General features: G+C 38.9%; 1 protein-coding gene across 6 annotated transcripts in view; it reads left to right on the top strand.

Annotated features, from left to right (window-relative positions):
- MPPED2 (metallophosphoesterase domain containing 2) overlaps positions 1–16,751 on the top strand; it is a 190,304-nt gene that overhangs the window by 40,260 nt on the left and 133,293 nt on the right. For 5 of the 6 annotated variants that reach the window (XM_037840466.1, XM_037840465.1, XM_037840463.1 and 2 more), the window contains exon 3: positions 15,193–15,374. In XM_037840466.1, the coding sequence (XP_037696394.1) occupies positions 15,193–15,374 (182 nt within the window). Of the gene's footprint in view, positions 1–1,030; positions 1,208–15,192; positions 15,375–16,751 lie in introns of all 6 variants that reach the window. The other variant, XM_037840467.1, reaches the window with a different exon arrangement.

The raw sequence follows: 16,751 nt of genomic DNA on the forward strand, positions 1-16,751 counted from the left end.
TTATGACAGAGCCAACCCATGAAGTAATCTTGCAGCCAGTGAAAACCTTTATGAAGAGTGCAGCAACACTGAAAATGCTCGCATTATAGTGGTTTAAATAGAGAAAAAAATTTTTTGGGATGCGGAATGATCCCGAGTATGTCTTAAAGATATGTAACAGGAAGAGAAAAGCAAAAGATGCCAAAATGGTGCCAGTAGCAAAATTAGGGATTCATCTTTCTTTGCTTTTTTATCTACATATTCTTAATTTTACTTAAGTTAATTATAAATAATATTAGTAAGCATCTATTTTATCACTAGAGGGAAAAAAGGATTTATTTTTGCAGTTAAAAAATAATTTATATTTTGGGGAAATTTTTCTTTGTAGATCTGGGAAATTTGCTTGTCCTTTGTGATTCTGGTTCTTCCGATAGGCCTATTTCACTGAATTAACACATTATGGTATGTAAAACAACACCTATTTGACTCGAATACTGAGGTGATACAGAAGACTTGACAGTTTTAATAGTACCAAGTGAATAATAATTTTAAAGGATGGAATTGACTCATGAGTTATAAAATGGCATGTTCTTTCCCAGTTAGGGTATAGGGTAGTTTATTATCAGTATATAGAGAACTATATTTGTAACACTTCATCAAGGAGAATATTCAGCTTTTATCAACCTAGTGAAATTAGAGCAATTCTGAGAAACTTCGTACAGACAGAAATAACAAAACAATAATAATTACAATAATTATTTGCCCTTTACACAGTGCTCAGTGCATTCTCATTATTCCTTCACAAACAACCTCCCTGTTTTATTTTCTCTGCTAAAACAAATAGTGTACAATGGGTTGGCTTAACAACAGGAATTTATGGCTCACAGTTTCAGTATCTTCTGGCTGGCCAGCAAGCTTTGGGGTTCCTTGGTTTTTCCATCACATGGCAATACATGGTGGCATCTTCTCTTTTTCTTTTGTTCTGTTGAATTCCAGCTTCTAGCTGTTCTCCATGTCTCCTCTCTCCATCTGACTTTCACTCTGCTTTCAGAGGACTCTAGTAATCTGGATTAAACTCCAGTCTGATTTGGTTGGACCACACCTTGACTGAAGTAACATCTTCAAGAGATACTATTTACAAATGGGTCCACACCTATAGGACTAGGAGTAGGGACCTGAACATGCCTTTTGTGGGGGACGTGATTCAATCCCCAACAATCCCTATGAGGTAAGTATTTTTACTTCTAATGTAAATGTGAGAAAGCCTAAGCATGAGATCCAGTAACTTGTCCCTACCTGCTGGTTGTCAGTTTGTATATGTGGGATTTGGTTCTTTTTGCAGCTAGTTCCTAGAACTTATTATGCTCATCCAGTTTTCTGGGGATTCTAGTACATTTCATGTAGGAATTTATATTAAACCATCTGTTTTTCTTTTAAATGAATTAAGGAATGAAAGCAAATGATATTTGCACCTAAAATAATACCTGACAAAAGACAACAATTTATAGCTTTCGCAGTGTTTTCTATTAGACAATATTAAAGTGGCCCAAACTAGAATTTCAGAGGTTTATTTAGCAGGTATTTAAAAGTGATTTATTTGAAATCTTCAGCTCCGGAGAAAACTTCTGTTTCTTTAATTTAGTATTGGATTTGTGTAGAAAAAACTATTGGAATGGGAAGTAGTATGATAGTAAATAAGCCAAAAAGTCAGACATACTCCCCTGTGTAATTGAAGTTTCACCATTTATGATGTCTCTGACCTTGGGGAAACTATTTAACCTCATAAGTCCAGCATTTCTCATATGTAAAATGGAATTAATAATATCCACTTGATAGAATTATTGTGGGGAATAGATAAGGTAATGGTCATAAAGTGCTTGGCACAGTGCCTGACACATGGTAAACAGCATTCATTGATAGTAGCGATTATATTTTTTATTACCTGGAGTTGGGAAGCATGGAGTCTGGATCCAGTTCTGCTGCTGACATTGGCCATGAGCAAGTCACTCAACTCTTCTGGGTCTTAGACTCCAGTGGGGATAATTACACTGTCATTTCTACCTGTTAGGTGAGGATGTAATCTGATTATATATGAGGCAGCTTTTTGCAAAGCTATAAAGGGCTATACAGATGACAAGATAAAGGTGACAACAACAGTAGGTGGTCAGAAGGGGCAAAGTAGTTAACTTTGAGTTTAAGTCGTAACTGGGGACTTCCCATAGGAGCCAAGCTTGCATAGAAGGAGTTGTCTGAGTTATATATTCAATCCTCTGTGAAAAAGCTTTAACCCAGAAACTGGAGCAACGCTAGTCACAAATTCACCTGATTTGTAGCTTCTAATCAAGAAAGGGTCAGCCCAGAACTGCATTTTTTTTAACCGAGAGAGGGCTGGGCCCAATGGCTGTTAGGGACCCCCCTGACAGACTCTGCTGATATTAACCCTTTCCCTCGGGAGTGAGAGGAGGGACACTCAGCCCTGCAAGAGTGGAAGTATTGAGCATGAAAGTGTGTGAGCTTGTCCATATCCTTCAGGCGAAGTGCTTATAAAAAATACCCACTTCCTAAATTACCACTGGTGTTCTGCAAAGTTTTGCTTTGGCATATTTGCATCCAAATTCCTGGCTACTCTCACCCACCCCTTCCTGCTGCAGGGCCCTAGGAGAACTAATGCTGGGTCCTCGGGGCTGTAGCATATCCACTGAAGCACTTCATCCTCCCCAGGGCAAGCACTCACTCCCAGCTGTGGCTTTAGGTAAAGAGCACATACTTCAGAATGTCTGATGAGCACAATCCCTTTAAGTGGTAATGGCATTTTATTCATTTACTTTTGTGGGTGTGTGTGTGATTGCCCATTAAAGCAATACTTTAATCAACAATATCTACTGGGGACAGGGTATAGGAGACCCTTAGCTTGCTCCAGGTCTAAGAATCCATTACCACTACCTCATTTGTCCCGTGGAAATCGTTTTCAAGATCAGAAACTTGGTGCCATGCTATGTTACCAACCTCTTTTCTAAACATTTAATTCAAGCCAAATAAAGGGAAATGTGTTCTAGTCCCGCTGCACTTACAGAAATGGGTTCAAGGTTTTCAACATGTTTTCTAGTATGGCGGCATGCTGTAGGAGTGGTGGGAAAGACACAATCATTTCTTTGGAACCAGAGTCTGATTTGTAGTCAGGGATTATAAATCTTTACAGTGACTGTTTTTCGGCAGCCGTTCACCCCAGACTTCCTTCAGGAATCACATTGTCTGCACAGAATAGCGCCAGCCCCAATGCTAATCAAATTTAATCTGTCAGCCAGGACTGCTTTTCTACAATGGGCATTTGGGGGCATTGCCTATTAAAATGTTGAATCTTTAGCATTGCAAATCTGAAAGCAAATCTGAAGGCTTGATAGGACAACCACCTTAGTATTTTGTTTGTAAAGAGCAATTGGTACTGGAGTGGGAAGGGGGTTGGTCCAAATATTCCATCGCCCCCCCCCCGGGCTACCCCTCCCCTAAAAGATGATTTAAAAACAGGCAGTCAGCCAGAGAATTTTCAAGGCTAACTTTTTCACGTGGAAGGGAAAAATTATTGCAATGCCCTTTAGCTAAGTACACTCACTTCAGCCTTTATGGATGGCGGTAGTCACATGCTCACCTCTTCATAAAGAAGAGAGCTTGAAGCACTCATACAGCAGAACTGGGAGTGGGGTTCGCAAAAGGTGATAGCTGACTTTCCTGAGTCTTAGCAAACATTCCGGTCTCTGCAGTAGGCAATTTTGCAGAACACACACTTAACTAGGATGGGCCTTCTACAGTTTCACCATGCTCATGGATGTGCGTAGAATTGAAAAGAAGTGAACCATTGGCATGTGCAGATATGGTGGATGAAGACTTTCCAGTAAAGTTTTAGCAAATCTTGATACACAGCTGAGAATTCTGGGTGGTTTAGTCCCCTTATCCAGAGGAATGACTGATTTGAAATAGAAATTGGAATGTGAATCATCACGGGACCAATGAAAGAATGAAGAAATGACCTGTAACCAAGCACAGAAGGAAGCACATTTGACAAGGATAAGCAGCACAGTGCAATTGGATTTGTGTGCTATTTTCATATGTGTATAGGTGTGTGTGTATGTGTGTGTGCCTTGAATGTCAGTTAACTGATTAAGGAATTTATATGACACTTGGTCTGTATAAAATATGGTCTGTGCTGTGGGGTTCAGTCATTCTTGGCTAATACTTTTTGTTGTTTTTACAAGTTTGGGATAAAATAACCACTTTTTAGTGATGTGTACTTGAGCCAGGTAGTCATGATTTGTTTGTCCAGATTTTGGAAGAGTGGTATCTGAATAATGCTGTTCTACTTGATTTTTTCCCTCCTTCCACAACCCTGAGGTAGAGAAGTACAAGCTTGAACAACTTTAGGAAAATTCAAGTCACCTTACAAATGCAGTGTCCACCAGGAATTACCTTCTTTTTAGATTTAGAACCATGAGTCACCTTCTCTCCTTCTCTTTCCCTTTCATACCTCACTATTTCCTCCCCCATTCTGTTCCTTTTATATCAAAGGCATTACCCCTATTTCCTATGAATCCTTCAAGGTCCAGATAAAATCCACTCTATCCCCAAATAGAACTGATGCCTTCCATCAGTATTTCTTATAGACTGTCTCAATATGGTTAACACTTGCTGACCATTTACTATGTGCTGGCACTTCACAGGCAATAGTGTATTTAATCTTTGTATCAACCTTATGAGGCAGATACTGTTTTATCCCCATTTTATAGATGCAGTACCTGGGGCTCAGGGACCTTTAATAACTTGCCCAAGGTCTCACAGGCAATGGTAAAACCATGTTTCAAACCCAGGTCTGGTTGACCCTTCCCTGCCATTTCTCTTAACTACTTTCTGTCTCTCTCCCTCCCCACTTGCATATATAGGTTTATATAATCTGCTGTTACATTGAGTACAGTATGCCCTTTCAAGCTGACATGTGAGCTTAAAGATGGTAAAAATTGCATCTCAGTAAACTCTGTAAAAGGATAACTTTTTTAAAAGGTAAAATCTTGGCTTTCATACAGATACAAAAATAAACATTTGTCAAAAATTTTATTTAACTCACTAATTGAGAGAACTGAGAAAGTTGTTACAACAGGTGAGTAGAAGTCAAAGAACTACGAATTTATATGGAGTTGAAATGAATTTACAAATAGATGCCATAGTGGCTTGGGTGAAGAGGGGAAGTCAGTTGGCCAGACAGAATTTCTTTTTGCCCACAGTCAATAATTATTTTCATTGCTTTCAGTTATCTACACCTTACAAAGTTGTAAAACCACTTAGTCAAAGACAAAATCTCCTATCCTTGTGGGCTCACATAATCTTCAGAGGCTCCAACATTCCATTGAAAGGATCCTTATTTCAAAGTCTTAAATTTTTCCCTAGACCTCTGAGAAAGAATATTGCATAGCTTGCTCTGGACGGGCCTAGATCCAAACCTAAACTCAAGCTTATTATTTGACCTTGAATAAAATTCAGAGAACACACACACACACACACACACACACACACACACACACACAACCATGCAGAAATCATAAAAGGATTAAAGGTAATAAAACTTTATTTACAAAAACGGCTGGATTTGGCCTGAGGGCTGTAGCTTGCCGATCCCTGAACTAAATGAATAAAATCACTATTGAAAAATTTAGGGAGAAGAACTAATTTCTGGCCAGACCTGTTAGTTGACCTTGCAGTGTCAATAAACAGGTAAATTTGGGCAGTTTGGCCAGCGTGAACCAGAAGTTGTAATGTGGTAAAGAGCATTTCCCTTTGTTATTGTTTGAAGGAAATAGACCACTGGAATTGCAGCCAGACTGAATTTGATTGGCATTTCAACCGCTTACTAGCTGGGTGATCAGGACAGGTGATCACTAGCTCTGTGCTCTTGGTGCACCAGCCTGTGATAATCAGGTGGGAACTTTAACTATGAAATACTCCACCCAGGTATTCATTATTCATTCCCAGAGAGGGAAGAAAGATCTCCATGAATTCTTCTGTTGTGTGGAAACTGTAATTTTTATACTTGAACAGTGGACTAGCTATTCCACCAGGGGATAAAGACGTAGGTTAAAATAGTTCTCTTGATTGTCACAAAACAGTTTCCAGAGTCGATAAATATTGAGCCTAATACTCATTGTAGTGGGTTAATATTGAAAGCTGCTTCAATGTTGGCATCATTTTAAGTGGCCTTACAAATACGCGTTTGTCTTGAAATGTGCTCAGATTACGTCCCATAGGTAAAAATGGTCTTTTTGCCTTAGCCATGACTGTTTGAAAGTAAGTCTATCAAGTCAACTCAAAGTTGGGGGGAAAAAAAACGCATTACAGACCATTAAAACCCAACTGAAATTGCCACATACTTTAAAGAAGGCCCATTAGCCATGCAAATATGAAGTTACCTGCACTTCAGATAAGCACAATTAACTAAACAATGGAGCCCATTAGCAACTACTTATGAGACATTAAGCCTTGGAAAACTTGGCTTTGATGAGTTGGAAAGGTAGAGAAAGACAGTAGAATTAGTTCTCCCTTGGCTGGAGTTTGGATTAAAAAAAAAACATGTAAATCAGTTAGAGGAACGACCCTTGTGGTTGCCCAACCCTCCATTTTGAAAATTAAATCCTTGTGGTTTTGATGACTCTTAAAGGCTCTTTCTTTTGGACTGGGCCAGATGACAGCATGTTTTCAGGTTGGGCCAGTGTATGAAAATGATCCACATTTTATTCTTGAATTGTAATTGTAATTATTTTTTTAAAAGCAACGTGCCCCATTTCAGGCCAGAGTCCGCTCTTGAAACTATGTGTTGTGTACGAGGGGTTGTATAACGGAGGATGGCAGACCAAAGAAGAGGCAGAACCATCAGCCAGGGACATTGTGACTTTGCCAAATTACTTAACTTTTCTGGGTCTCAGTTTTTTCATTTGTAAAATGGGAAAATAATGGGGCACCTGCCTGCTGTAACGATTTGGAGAAATAATCCATGTTAAGTGCATTGCACAGTGCATAGTTTCTAAGTGGAAGTTGTTGCTATCTCTCACCATTATTATCGTTACTATTATTTTCAAAACATAATTTCAAAAAAATTCTATGTCAGTATCCAGATCAGTGTTAAAAGTGGGGACAGACAGAGCTGCAGGAGACTTAATTCCAGAGGATGTTGTAGTTGATTTTTGACTTTTTCTCCAGTCCTCATTTATAATATAATCACCACGAAAGTTTCTCTTTAAAGTAACATCATTGGATTTCTATTGCTTTTCCTTCTTATCCTTTCCTTTCTGTTTTCATATCACCTGGGCTTGGCTTTATCATCCTATGCTTAGATTTTTTGCAGTCAATTCCGAGCCAAGTTCCTTTCCTCCAGTGCCTCTCCACACCCCTACCCACCCTCACGTTTGCACAAAGCCGCAGCAGTTTTCCTAAAACCTGGTTGTCATTGTGTCCCTCCACCTCTCGATGGTGGGGGCCGGGGGACTTTCCCATGCCCTCCCGTGGTGGTTCAGGCCACACGGCCTAGCTCTCTGGTCTGGTCTCCACCCCCACTGGCCTTTCAAATCTTTCACTGCTTATTGTCCCGGCAACTCTGCTCCAGCCATGCCAATTTATTCGCAAGTCCCTAAACATGCTCAGTGCTTGCACTCGCTCATTCTATCATCTGGACAGCGCTTTTCGTCTTCCTGATTTTCCAAGTCCTGAGCTTGTTTCAATCCCAAGTCAAGTCCCAGCTTCTCCCTTTGAGTTCCTGAGTGCCGATCCTTTGTCGCACGTATTTGTCATTGACAAACTGCCTTGCTTGTTGTGCCCACCATAATGCCCCCTGTCTTGCTCTCCACCTTCAGGCAGTGCCAGACAGTTTCTCCTCCGAACCCCATGGCACCTTGCTCATGGTTGATTATAGCAGTCTGCACATTTGTCCATAAATCATCTGTTTAAGTACCTCGGGGACCGTTGCAGGCTTGCTTGCAGCTCTCTCTCCAGCACCTAGCACCTTGGATGACCCATAGAAGGTGCTCATTAAGAACACATGTGAATTGACCAAATGACTGAACAAATACCAGGCATGTCAATAAGCATCTGTTCATAGTGATTGACAGATTAACTGCGGAATCCTTGTTTTTTCTTCTTTGTCCTCCAAAGACCTAGCACGGCGCCTGATACACAGGTTGTAGGTGCCTAGGAAATGGCAGTTAACTGACTGCCTGATTGTCTGGAATAACAGGCACTCTGTACAGTGCCACATGCTGTCTATTCTGAAATTCAAGGCCAATGTCCGGAAAGGTAAACTGATTAATGTGGTTGTTACGTTAGAAGATAGGGGAACATTTAACCCTGGACAGTACATCTCCAATACATCTCCAATGGGATTTTTATGAGCCAACAGTATGCCATCTGAGAGGCTTCAGAGGCTCCCACACTAGCTAGCCTGATGGGCCCTAAAATACCTCGAATGGCACTAGTAGAAGGACCATGAATTCATATTGCATGCAGTGCTTAAAGAATTAAATTGTTACCACTTAATATTCATTGGACGTCAGCACTATACTTTTGTGCTAGGAAAAAATAGACGAGACATACTCCGTTCACTGGGCTTTGTTAGCTATAATTAGTTGGTGATAGAACAGTGTTGATATAGCAGTTCAGCAGTTAAAGGAAAGCAGTGCCCTTGGTACAAATGTGAATATATTTATACATCTGGTTCTGTTATGCTAACTTATTGTATTTCAGCACCGTTACTGTTCTGGGCATAAAGACTAAACTAGGAGAATTTCACCAGCTCATAATTTGGGGAAAAATGAAAACAGCCCCATTTCTGAAGCACCATAGTTTAAATCACATCTCCTTTAAATTTCGTTTTCCTGTGGTTACTGGAATTCTGGCTTCTTTGTTCTCTTTTCACTAGATATACCTGGAAGTGCTGCCCTACTTTGTAATTTCAATTCTCTTTGTATCTAAAGTCTCACTAATTCTGATTATAATTGGATGGTTTTGGACTGCATTTATCTTTGCATTGTCTGGGAAGGCAGACAACAGAATTGCAGAGACAAAGGACATGGGTTAAGCTACTTAATAGAACTAGGTTGTTCCATGGAACCTCAGGGAACATTTGGTCCTGCCCCTCTTTTCATACTTGAGAAACAGAGGCTTGAAGAAGGGAAGTGACTTGCCCAGGGTCACACAACTAAATTGATGGCAGATGTAGCCAGAACAGAAGCTCCTGGACTCCACAACCTGGGTTCTTTGTAATGAGGCTTCTCTGTCAACTGACGTAATCCCTCCAAGAGACCTGTATTTGGAAACAAAATCAGTTTGCTCGTGTGACTTGATGTCTTTGCGAATAAGCATCACTTTTATATCTTTATCAGCATTCTAAAAATCAAATTTTATATTGTTCACTCCCCCAATAAACTGCGGTATGTGGTTTTTTGACATTTTAAGAGACTCAGGTTGGCTAGATAATTTACATGAGCATTGAGGAGTCAAAATAGGGGGCACTAAAATTTGGGTAGTTTTGACAGTGAGTTCCAATAATCTAGATATCAATGGATACCAAAGTTTAGGTGGTTGGTTTGCCAGCATTTTGTAATTTTTTTTTTATGATTTTTATTCACTATTTTCAAAGTGCAAGTCACATTTTAGCTTCCAAATTAAAATGGACAGAAAGAAGACAATATAGGGGAAAGAGAAATGAACTGGAAGGTAGGAGACCTACCTTGTGGTAAAATGAGTCATGTTAAATCTGATCAATGTTTTCCAAAGTGTCGGACTTGGATAATTGGTGTTAGGCAAGAGGCTTTTAAGTGGAAAAACCATAAATGAAAATTTTAATAATTGCAAATTTTAATGAGTAGTTGGAAATTAAACCAACACATCCATGACTTCATAGGCTCAGGACAAAACTGGATAACTATAAAAATTGTGTAAAAACTGTAAGAAACTTAAAAAAATTAAAAAAATCATAGTACAAGTGATTACAGCAAAAATCAGGAAGGTGATACTCAAGAATTGAAATACTGGAATAGATCATCTCTAAGGTCCCTTCCAATATAAACATTCTATGATTTTACTATAGTGAGACTGGTATTTATTTATTTGTTGCTTTCATGGCAGGTTTTGCATCCCTCTTAATCAAACAGTATGTCTAGGGTGGATGGTATAACATCACAAATGTGATTTCAGCTTTCATGCTATCTAAATCTTCTGAGTTAAAATGAAAGGTTTAATGTTGTGTTGGAAAACTTTTTAGAGATATAGTCAGTGGAATGTATAAGCAGAACATCAGGGATGGTGACTATTGAAATTCAGTTAGAATGCTTTGTAAGAGTAATATTCTATTCTTAGACTGAATTATAGGCTAATTGTATACTTAAGGCTTTTACTGAATACATAGTCTAAAGAAAACATCCATGTTGTAACAAACCAGATCTATTGATGGGGTTTGCAACACTGTATGAATTTGTTACAGCCAGAACAATGATATAGCCAGAAGAGGATTCTATAGTGGAAGCAATAATATTATCATATTCTTTTTTATGGACTTTTTAAAAAAACTAATATGTCAAGACTGAATAAATGAGGATGGTTTACTTCTTTGGATAGGCAAGAAGATACATAAGCATTTTACAGTCAAGCCCCTAGAACAAAAATTGAGGCTCGGCACAAAACTTAGAGATGTAATTAAAAAATGTTTTAAGAAGATAGCTCAGACTTCCTCTAGGAGACTCCACTAGTGTGTTCAGCATCGTTGTGTTTCCATAGCCTGTACTGTCATTTGCCTTTGAGTTTATCAGTGTTCAGCTCATTGCTGCATGAATTCCAGCGCTATAGTGCAAGGGTTCTGACCAATCGGATTGTCTAGGAAGAGAGATCACCAGGATTCTGCAGGGTCTTGAAATCCTTTCATACAAGGAAAAGTTGACGGAACTGTGGCTGTTTGAATTAACAGTAGAGTAGATTTCAGGGGATTGTAATCGATGCCTTCAAATAGTCGAAGAACTGTCAAATAGAAAAGGGGCAGGATTCTTATTGTCTGTTATTTCAGAGTGCAGAGCTAGGATTAAGAAGGAATTGACAAAAAAGAAGGAAATGTACTTTATTGACTGTGGGTTATATTCCCGGTTTAGGCTGGGTGTTGTCCTGTGCGTGATCTATTTCTCACAAAGTCCCAGTAGGGTAGCTGTTATTATCTCTTCTAAAAGAAGGGGAGACAGAGGCTCAAGAAATTAAATACTACTACTAAGAGTAGCAGCTAACATTTACTGAGTGCCTGCTGTGTTTCAGACACTGTTGTAAAAGTTTTAAGTACATCATCCCTTTTCATGCTGACAGCAGTCTGTAGGATGTGTACTATTCTTATATCCATTTTACTGGTGAGAAAACCAAGGCATAGGGTTTAAGCAACTTGTTAATAAATGTGAAGCTGGGGCTCAGAGCTTGCATTATTCTGCCACTCTACTTTCTGAGCAAGTGCTGTGTGCCAGCCCCAGTACTTGACTACTTATATCCTCATAACAACATAGTCAGTTAGGCATTAATATTCCCATTTTACAGATGAAAATAAATGTAGCTCAAAAGAATTAAATAATTTGCCCAAAGCAAATGTCAGCCAACAGCGTATCAATCTTCAGTCTCCAGGCCAAGTCTCTTTGACCATGTCCAGCTTTCTCAGAGATGTAGGATCTGTATCACAAACTTTCTAACAAGTAGGGATATCAAAAGTCAGAATGGGTGAATGGGGTTTGGGGAGGAGAATGCTCAGCTCCGGAGTTCTTGTTTTCACTGGAAGCCTTGGAATGAAAATTTATGTCAGCTTGGCAGGGTGGGGGTAGAGGGGATTCAAGCATCATATAGAGCGGTAAACCAGATGTCCCCTAAGGTTTTGTCCAGCCCTGGGATTTATGATACTGTGTTTTCTTCTCATCTTCCCATGTCATCTTGTTTCCCACCGGGTATACTCAGAAGTACTTGTAAATCTCGTGCTGCTATTTGAATTTGGTTGGGGGCAGTGTGGGTGGGGGTGGAGTTAGATTGTCTTGTTAAAATACTCACTTGCTGGGCTATTTGACCTGATGCCTTGGGGGAAATGTTAGGTCTTTTGAGAAGTTAGCAGCATAAACAGTAAGTGATAAAGTTGTTAACTAAGGGGGGAAATGTAGGGTGAAGGTCTTCACACCTTGTGAGCAGGTAGATTTCCCAATAGTAGTCTCAGTCTTTCAGGGTCTCCCTTAGATGCCCTGTTACAATGAAAATGCTGGTCTGTCTTGATGTCTCTTTATGCGATGTTATCAAATGCCCAATTTGGGGAATTGCAGTTTCCCTAGAATTGTCACAACTTTGTTATATCCACTATAACTTGCCCATTGTGCTAGACATCTAATTGGCAACTCTGAATGTCCTTGGTTGAAGTGTCTCCCTTCCAATGTCCCCCAGGTGATGTTGGTCATTTTGTCCTGCAGAGGGGTTCTGATGGTTTTGAAACCATCTCTTGCTTTGTTTCTATGGATCACGAAAGGTGTCAGTGCCCTTGGTCAGGGGAGCTATGTAAATTCTGCATTTGTGTCTGTATATGTTTTTACTTCCCTAATCAGCCTCCATATCTTTCCCAGTTGTTTCTCTTTGATCAAGTTGGTGGTGTCTGTGGGTGAGCCTTCTGTCCTAGTCTTGCTGTCTACTTTTTACAACTCACAGCTGAGCAAACTTATTTTGTCCCTTTTTCTGTCCCCTGTACTTTTTTCCCTTTCCTTGCCTTCATTTAATTGTGAATTCTGCTGGACACTTACATGTTTCTCTAGAGGAGGAGGGAAGGTGGGAAAGGCGTCTGGAGTGATTCAAAAATAGAATGGCGTTCCCCATAGACTTAGAAAATTATTCTTCAAATGGAGTCAAGCTAGGAAACAAGCTTTGTACCATGTGATGATTTGCTGTTCTAAACTGGGTAGATTCATAGCAAGTGGGTTTATATCTGTCTTCCTGTTTAATAAAATGATGATGATGATGATTTCCCTCTGGTAAATTGGATGGACTCTGTAACTTAACTAAGTTTTTGAAAGGGGCAAATGGGAGCTGGGTCTATATGTTACTACTAGGATGAAAGCAGAAATATATATAAGGTAAAATATGATATTGAAGTTATCCATATATTTAGAAATCCAGTGGTTGAATTATTCAGTTTTCATTCAGATGGTGGTAGATACTCTCACAATGAGTATAAATGCACATAGCCCTATTCAAGTGAGCACCTTAACTTTTGATGTAGGATTGTCACCTATCACTTTTAGAGAAGGACACAGCAGTCTGCTGCAGCAGGGAATAGTAATTCATTCTCTGAGAAAACCACCTTAAGAAGACAGGCGATGTTGATAAGATTGGAACCATTAAGACTAAATGTAATACAGCCTCCATGATGGAAAGGAAGACACCAAACATTTTTATATAAGAAAAGCAACATTGGATGAAATTAGGAAGTTTCCAGGTTGCTGGGTTTCAGTGGATTAGTGAATTTTCTGTGGAAAAAGTGTTATTAATTTCTAACTTTTACAGGAAAAAATCCATTAATTTTATGCCCAGGTAAAACTTTCTATTTGGGGCTCCCGTCAGACTCTCTGTGATAACTAGTATGGCTTTCTTCTTTCCTCCCCTCCTTGATTTCCTTCTTCTCTCTCTTCCTCATTTTGTTCCTTTCTCTTTTCCTTTCTCTCCTTTCTTCCTCCTTCCTTCTTCTTTTCTGGCAAAAAATGAAATAGAGTATTAACCATTATAGGAACGCTAGACTGATTATTCAGGTTGCATACTGATGTCTTTGTTTTCCTTGCTAAAATTGCCATTGTTAAAACAGGTTTTTTTTAAAGGAAATGGGAGAAAGAAAGAAAAATACACAAAGGTTGTTACTGCAATATGTATAGGGAATCTTGTGTTGAGGTTTCCATGTAATCTCTGCTGCATTTTAACAATCAAGGGTGGGGTAGATATGAAATATTGTTCCTTATTGAATGCCTCACCCTCTAATCTCTGCATCGCATGTTTGCTTCTCTTGTGACCTTCTCTTTGAAATTTGTAAGAGTTTTTTCACCCACAATCCAAAATAAGTGTTCATTCCTACAGAGAAACTAAAGGAAACTGTTGGTGTAGAGTTAATATAGTTAAAGCATCCTTAACTCGGCTACAAACCCCTTAAATAATTAAAACTGTATGCTTGAAGAGTCAGATTTGCATTTCTTTAACAAGTTTATTTAGTACACTTTGTTACACTCTATTAAATGAGAATGTCCTGTTTCATTTTCTTTACTTTGGGTTGATCATTTTGCCTTTTGATTCTTATGCCCCAGTTTAATTCCACAGCGTATAGGTCTCTAAAACTATACATGTATTAATGTATATGTAGATGTATACATACATTAAAAGGCTTAGTATTTGTACTGAATAGAATCTTTGCCCAAGGCACTTGAGCATTCCTAGTGACCCAATATGTAACTAGGACTGCAGATAATTCAGTACGGTAAAGATGAAGCTTGACAAATTTCTAACAACCAAAGTGTTTTTTGGTTTGTTTGTTTGTCTTAGACCCTGTTATTTTGGCATCACCTTCCCTCCCCAAATTTAATTCATGAATCTCTAAACAAGAACACAAAGATACAGGTATTGAGTGGTGATGGAAAGGAAATTAAATATAGGTGCTGTGACTCCCCACATCTCAGTTGGCAAAGCATGTGCAAACTGCTCTCTGAAAATTAGTTCACTGCTTAAGTTATGCATGTTTAAGAAGGAATAAATTAGTTATCCATTTCCTAATGAGTTGTGGGATCAATTGGAGCACGATGAGAGAGAAAATAGTATAATTTTGCTTCCCCAGTTGGGGTTCAATCTCCCTAAACTTCACCATTAATCACTCTATCAGGTTTCTGAGTTATTTCTGCGTCTTCATAAAAGATATACTTTCCTTGTAATTCTCCTACCAGGTAAGTAAGGCTTTTTGAGTTTGGCACAGAGGAGTTGTAGGTGGGTGATACTGTCCCCTTTCCACCCAGTGTTTCCCTTATTACAATGGGCCTTCCGTCTTTGCATCGGTTTATTTGGGTGCATTCATGGAAAACAATCAATATGTATGTGCGATGAAAATTGCAAGGCTTCTGATATGTTTAACTGTTATGGGATCTGTTATGTCTACTTTAGGGTCGACCCCATCCCATATGACACTCCAAAACCAGCGGGCCACACGCGGTTTGTCTGCATCTCAGACACACACTCCAGAACAGATGGTATCCAGATGCCTTATGGGGACATCCTTCTCCACACAGGCGATTTCACCGAGCTGGGACTGCCCTCAGAGGTTAAGAAGTTTAATGACTGGTTAGGTAAGGAATGATTGCGTTCTGGCACCCCCAATTAACCTTTCCCGTCCGAGTGTCACTCACTGTGTCCTAATTGAATTAGAGCACTTGGAAGCCAGCTTAGCCATTTCTCGTATGATATGCGGTGGTGTCTAGCTTTAATCCAATTCTGTTAATTAAAGATGAATTTTTAGATATTTAATTTTACTGTGCATCCTTTCAGTGCCTGGCCTTGGCGGCTCTGGGGCAGAGGGATGGAAAGCTTTGAAACCGATCTCATCTCACTCATTCTGCTTTAATGAGGGCATTCATTGGCACACATGAGACCTAGAATCATATTTTTAATTCATTGGCTCTGCAATCTTTCCCAGATATTATGAGCAAAGATGTACAAATGACCTACTAGTAAGAGAGCATTTCTAAGAAATGAAGGAGGATATAAAAGTCCTTATACGAAAGGACGGTCCTATAGCACAGTGCTTCTTGGGAACAGCTTTCCTAAAAAAACTGGAGGGTGTCCTAAGACCCCCACCAAGATAAGATGTCTTGTTGTAAAGCTCCAAACACTTGGTATATGAAACCACCTTGAAAAGGATAATGACAACTTTGTAGTTGCTGTAGAGACATTCACAGGTTGGGGTTATAGCAAAATGTTGGTTCCTGGGTCAGGTCATTGCCTTTGAAATATTAGCATTACAAGGCAACAAGAGGTTTTTCACAGCTAGATCCAAAGACAGAACTTTTAAAGAAATCTCTTAGGTGAGGGAAGGAAATTCAAGGGTTGAGATTCTAAAGACACCCAAGAATTATATAGTGAAGAGTAGAAATCACTCTGGATGAGTTAATGCCATAATATGCCAGGTAACAAAAATTACTCGGGAGATTTAGACAGAAACTTTAAAATTTCTTCTTCCATCGAATCAAAGCAGGCTTTCTGAAATTTTTAAATTATTGATTAAATCATATATTCATTGAATCACTTAAAATATTTTTTAAAAATGAACAAATCTAACTAATGATGTGACTATTTTGACTTTTTTATGTGACCTTGCACATCTATGTATATTTCATATAGCTGACATAGAGTACATTTCTGCTGTTTTACTTTTAGCTGTTTTCACTTAGCATTGGTAAGCTTTTATAATGTTTTTACATAATTTTCATATTTATCCTTTTTTATTAGCAACATGACATTCATATTGTTGGCTACGTCTTTATTTAGTAAGATACCTCTCTAAAGGTGAACATTTAAACTGATATCAATGTTTCCTCTTGTGGCTAGTTCCAAAATGTGCATTTTCATGTGTATATCTGTTTTTGCTTCTGTTGACTTATTTCTTAGGGTAAAATACTATTTTATAGTTAAATTACTAAGTCAAAGGTTATAGAATTTTTAAAATG

Source organism: Choloepus didactylus, chromosome 6 (assembly GCF_015220235.1).
Source record: "Choloepus didactylus isolate mChoDid1 chromosome 6, mChoDid1.pri, whole genome shotgun sequence".
Lineage (NCBI taxonomy): Eukaryota > Metazoa > Chordata > Mammalia > Pilosa > Megalonychidae > Choloepus > Choloepus didactylus.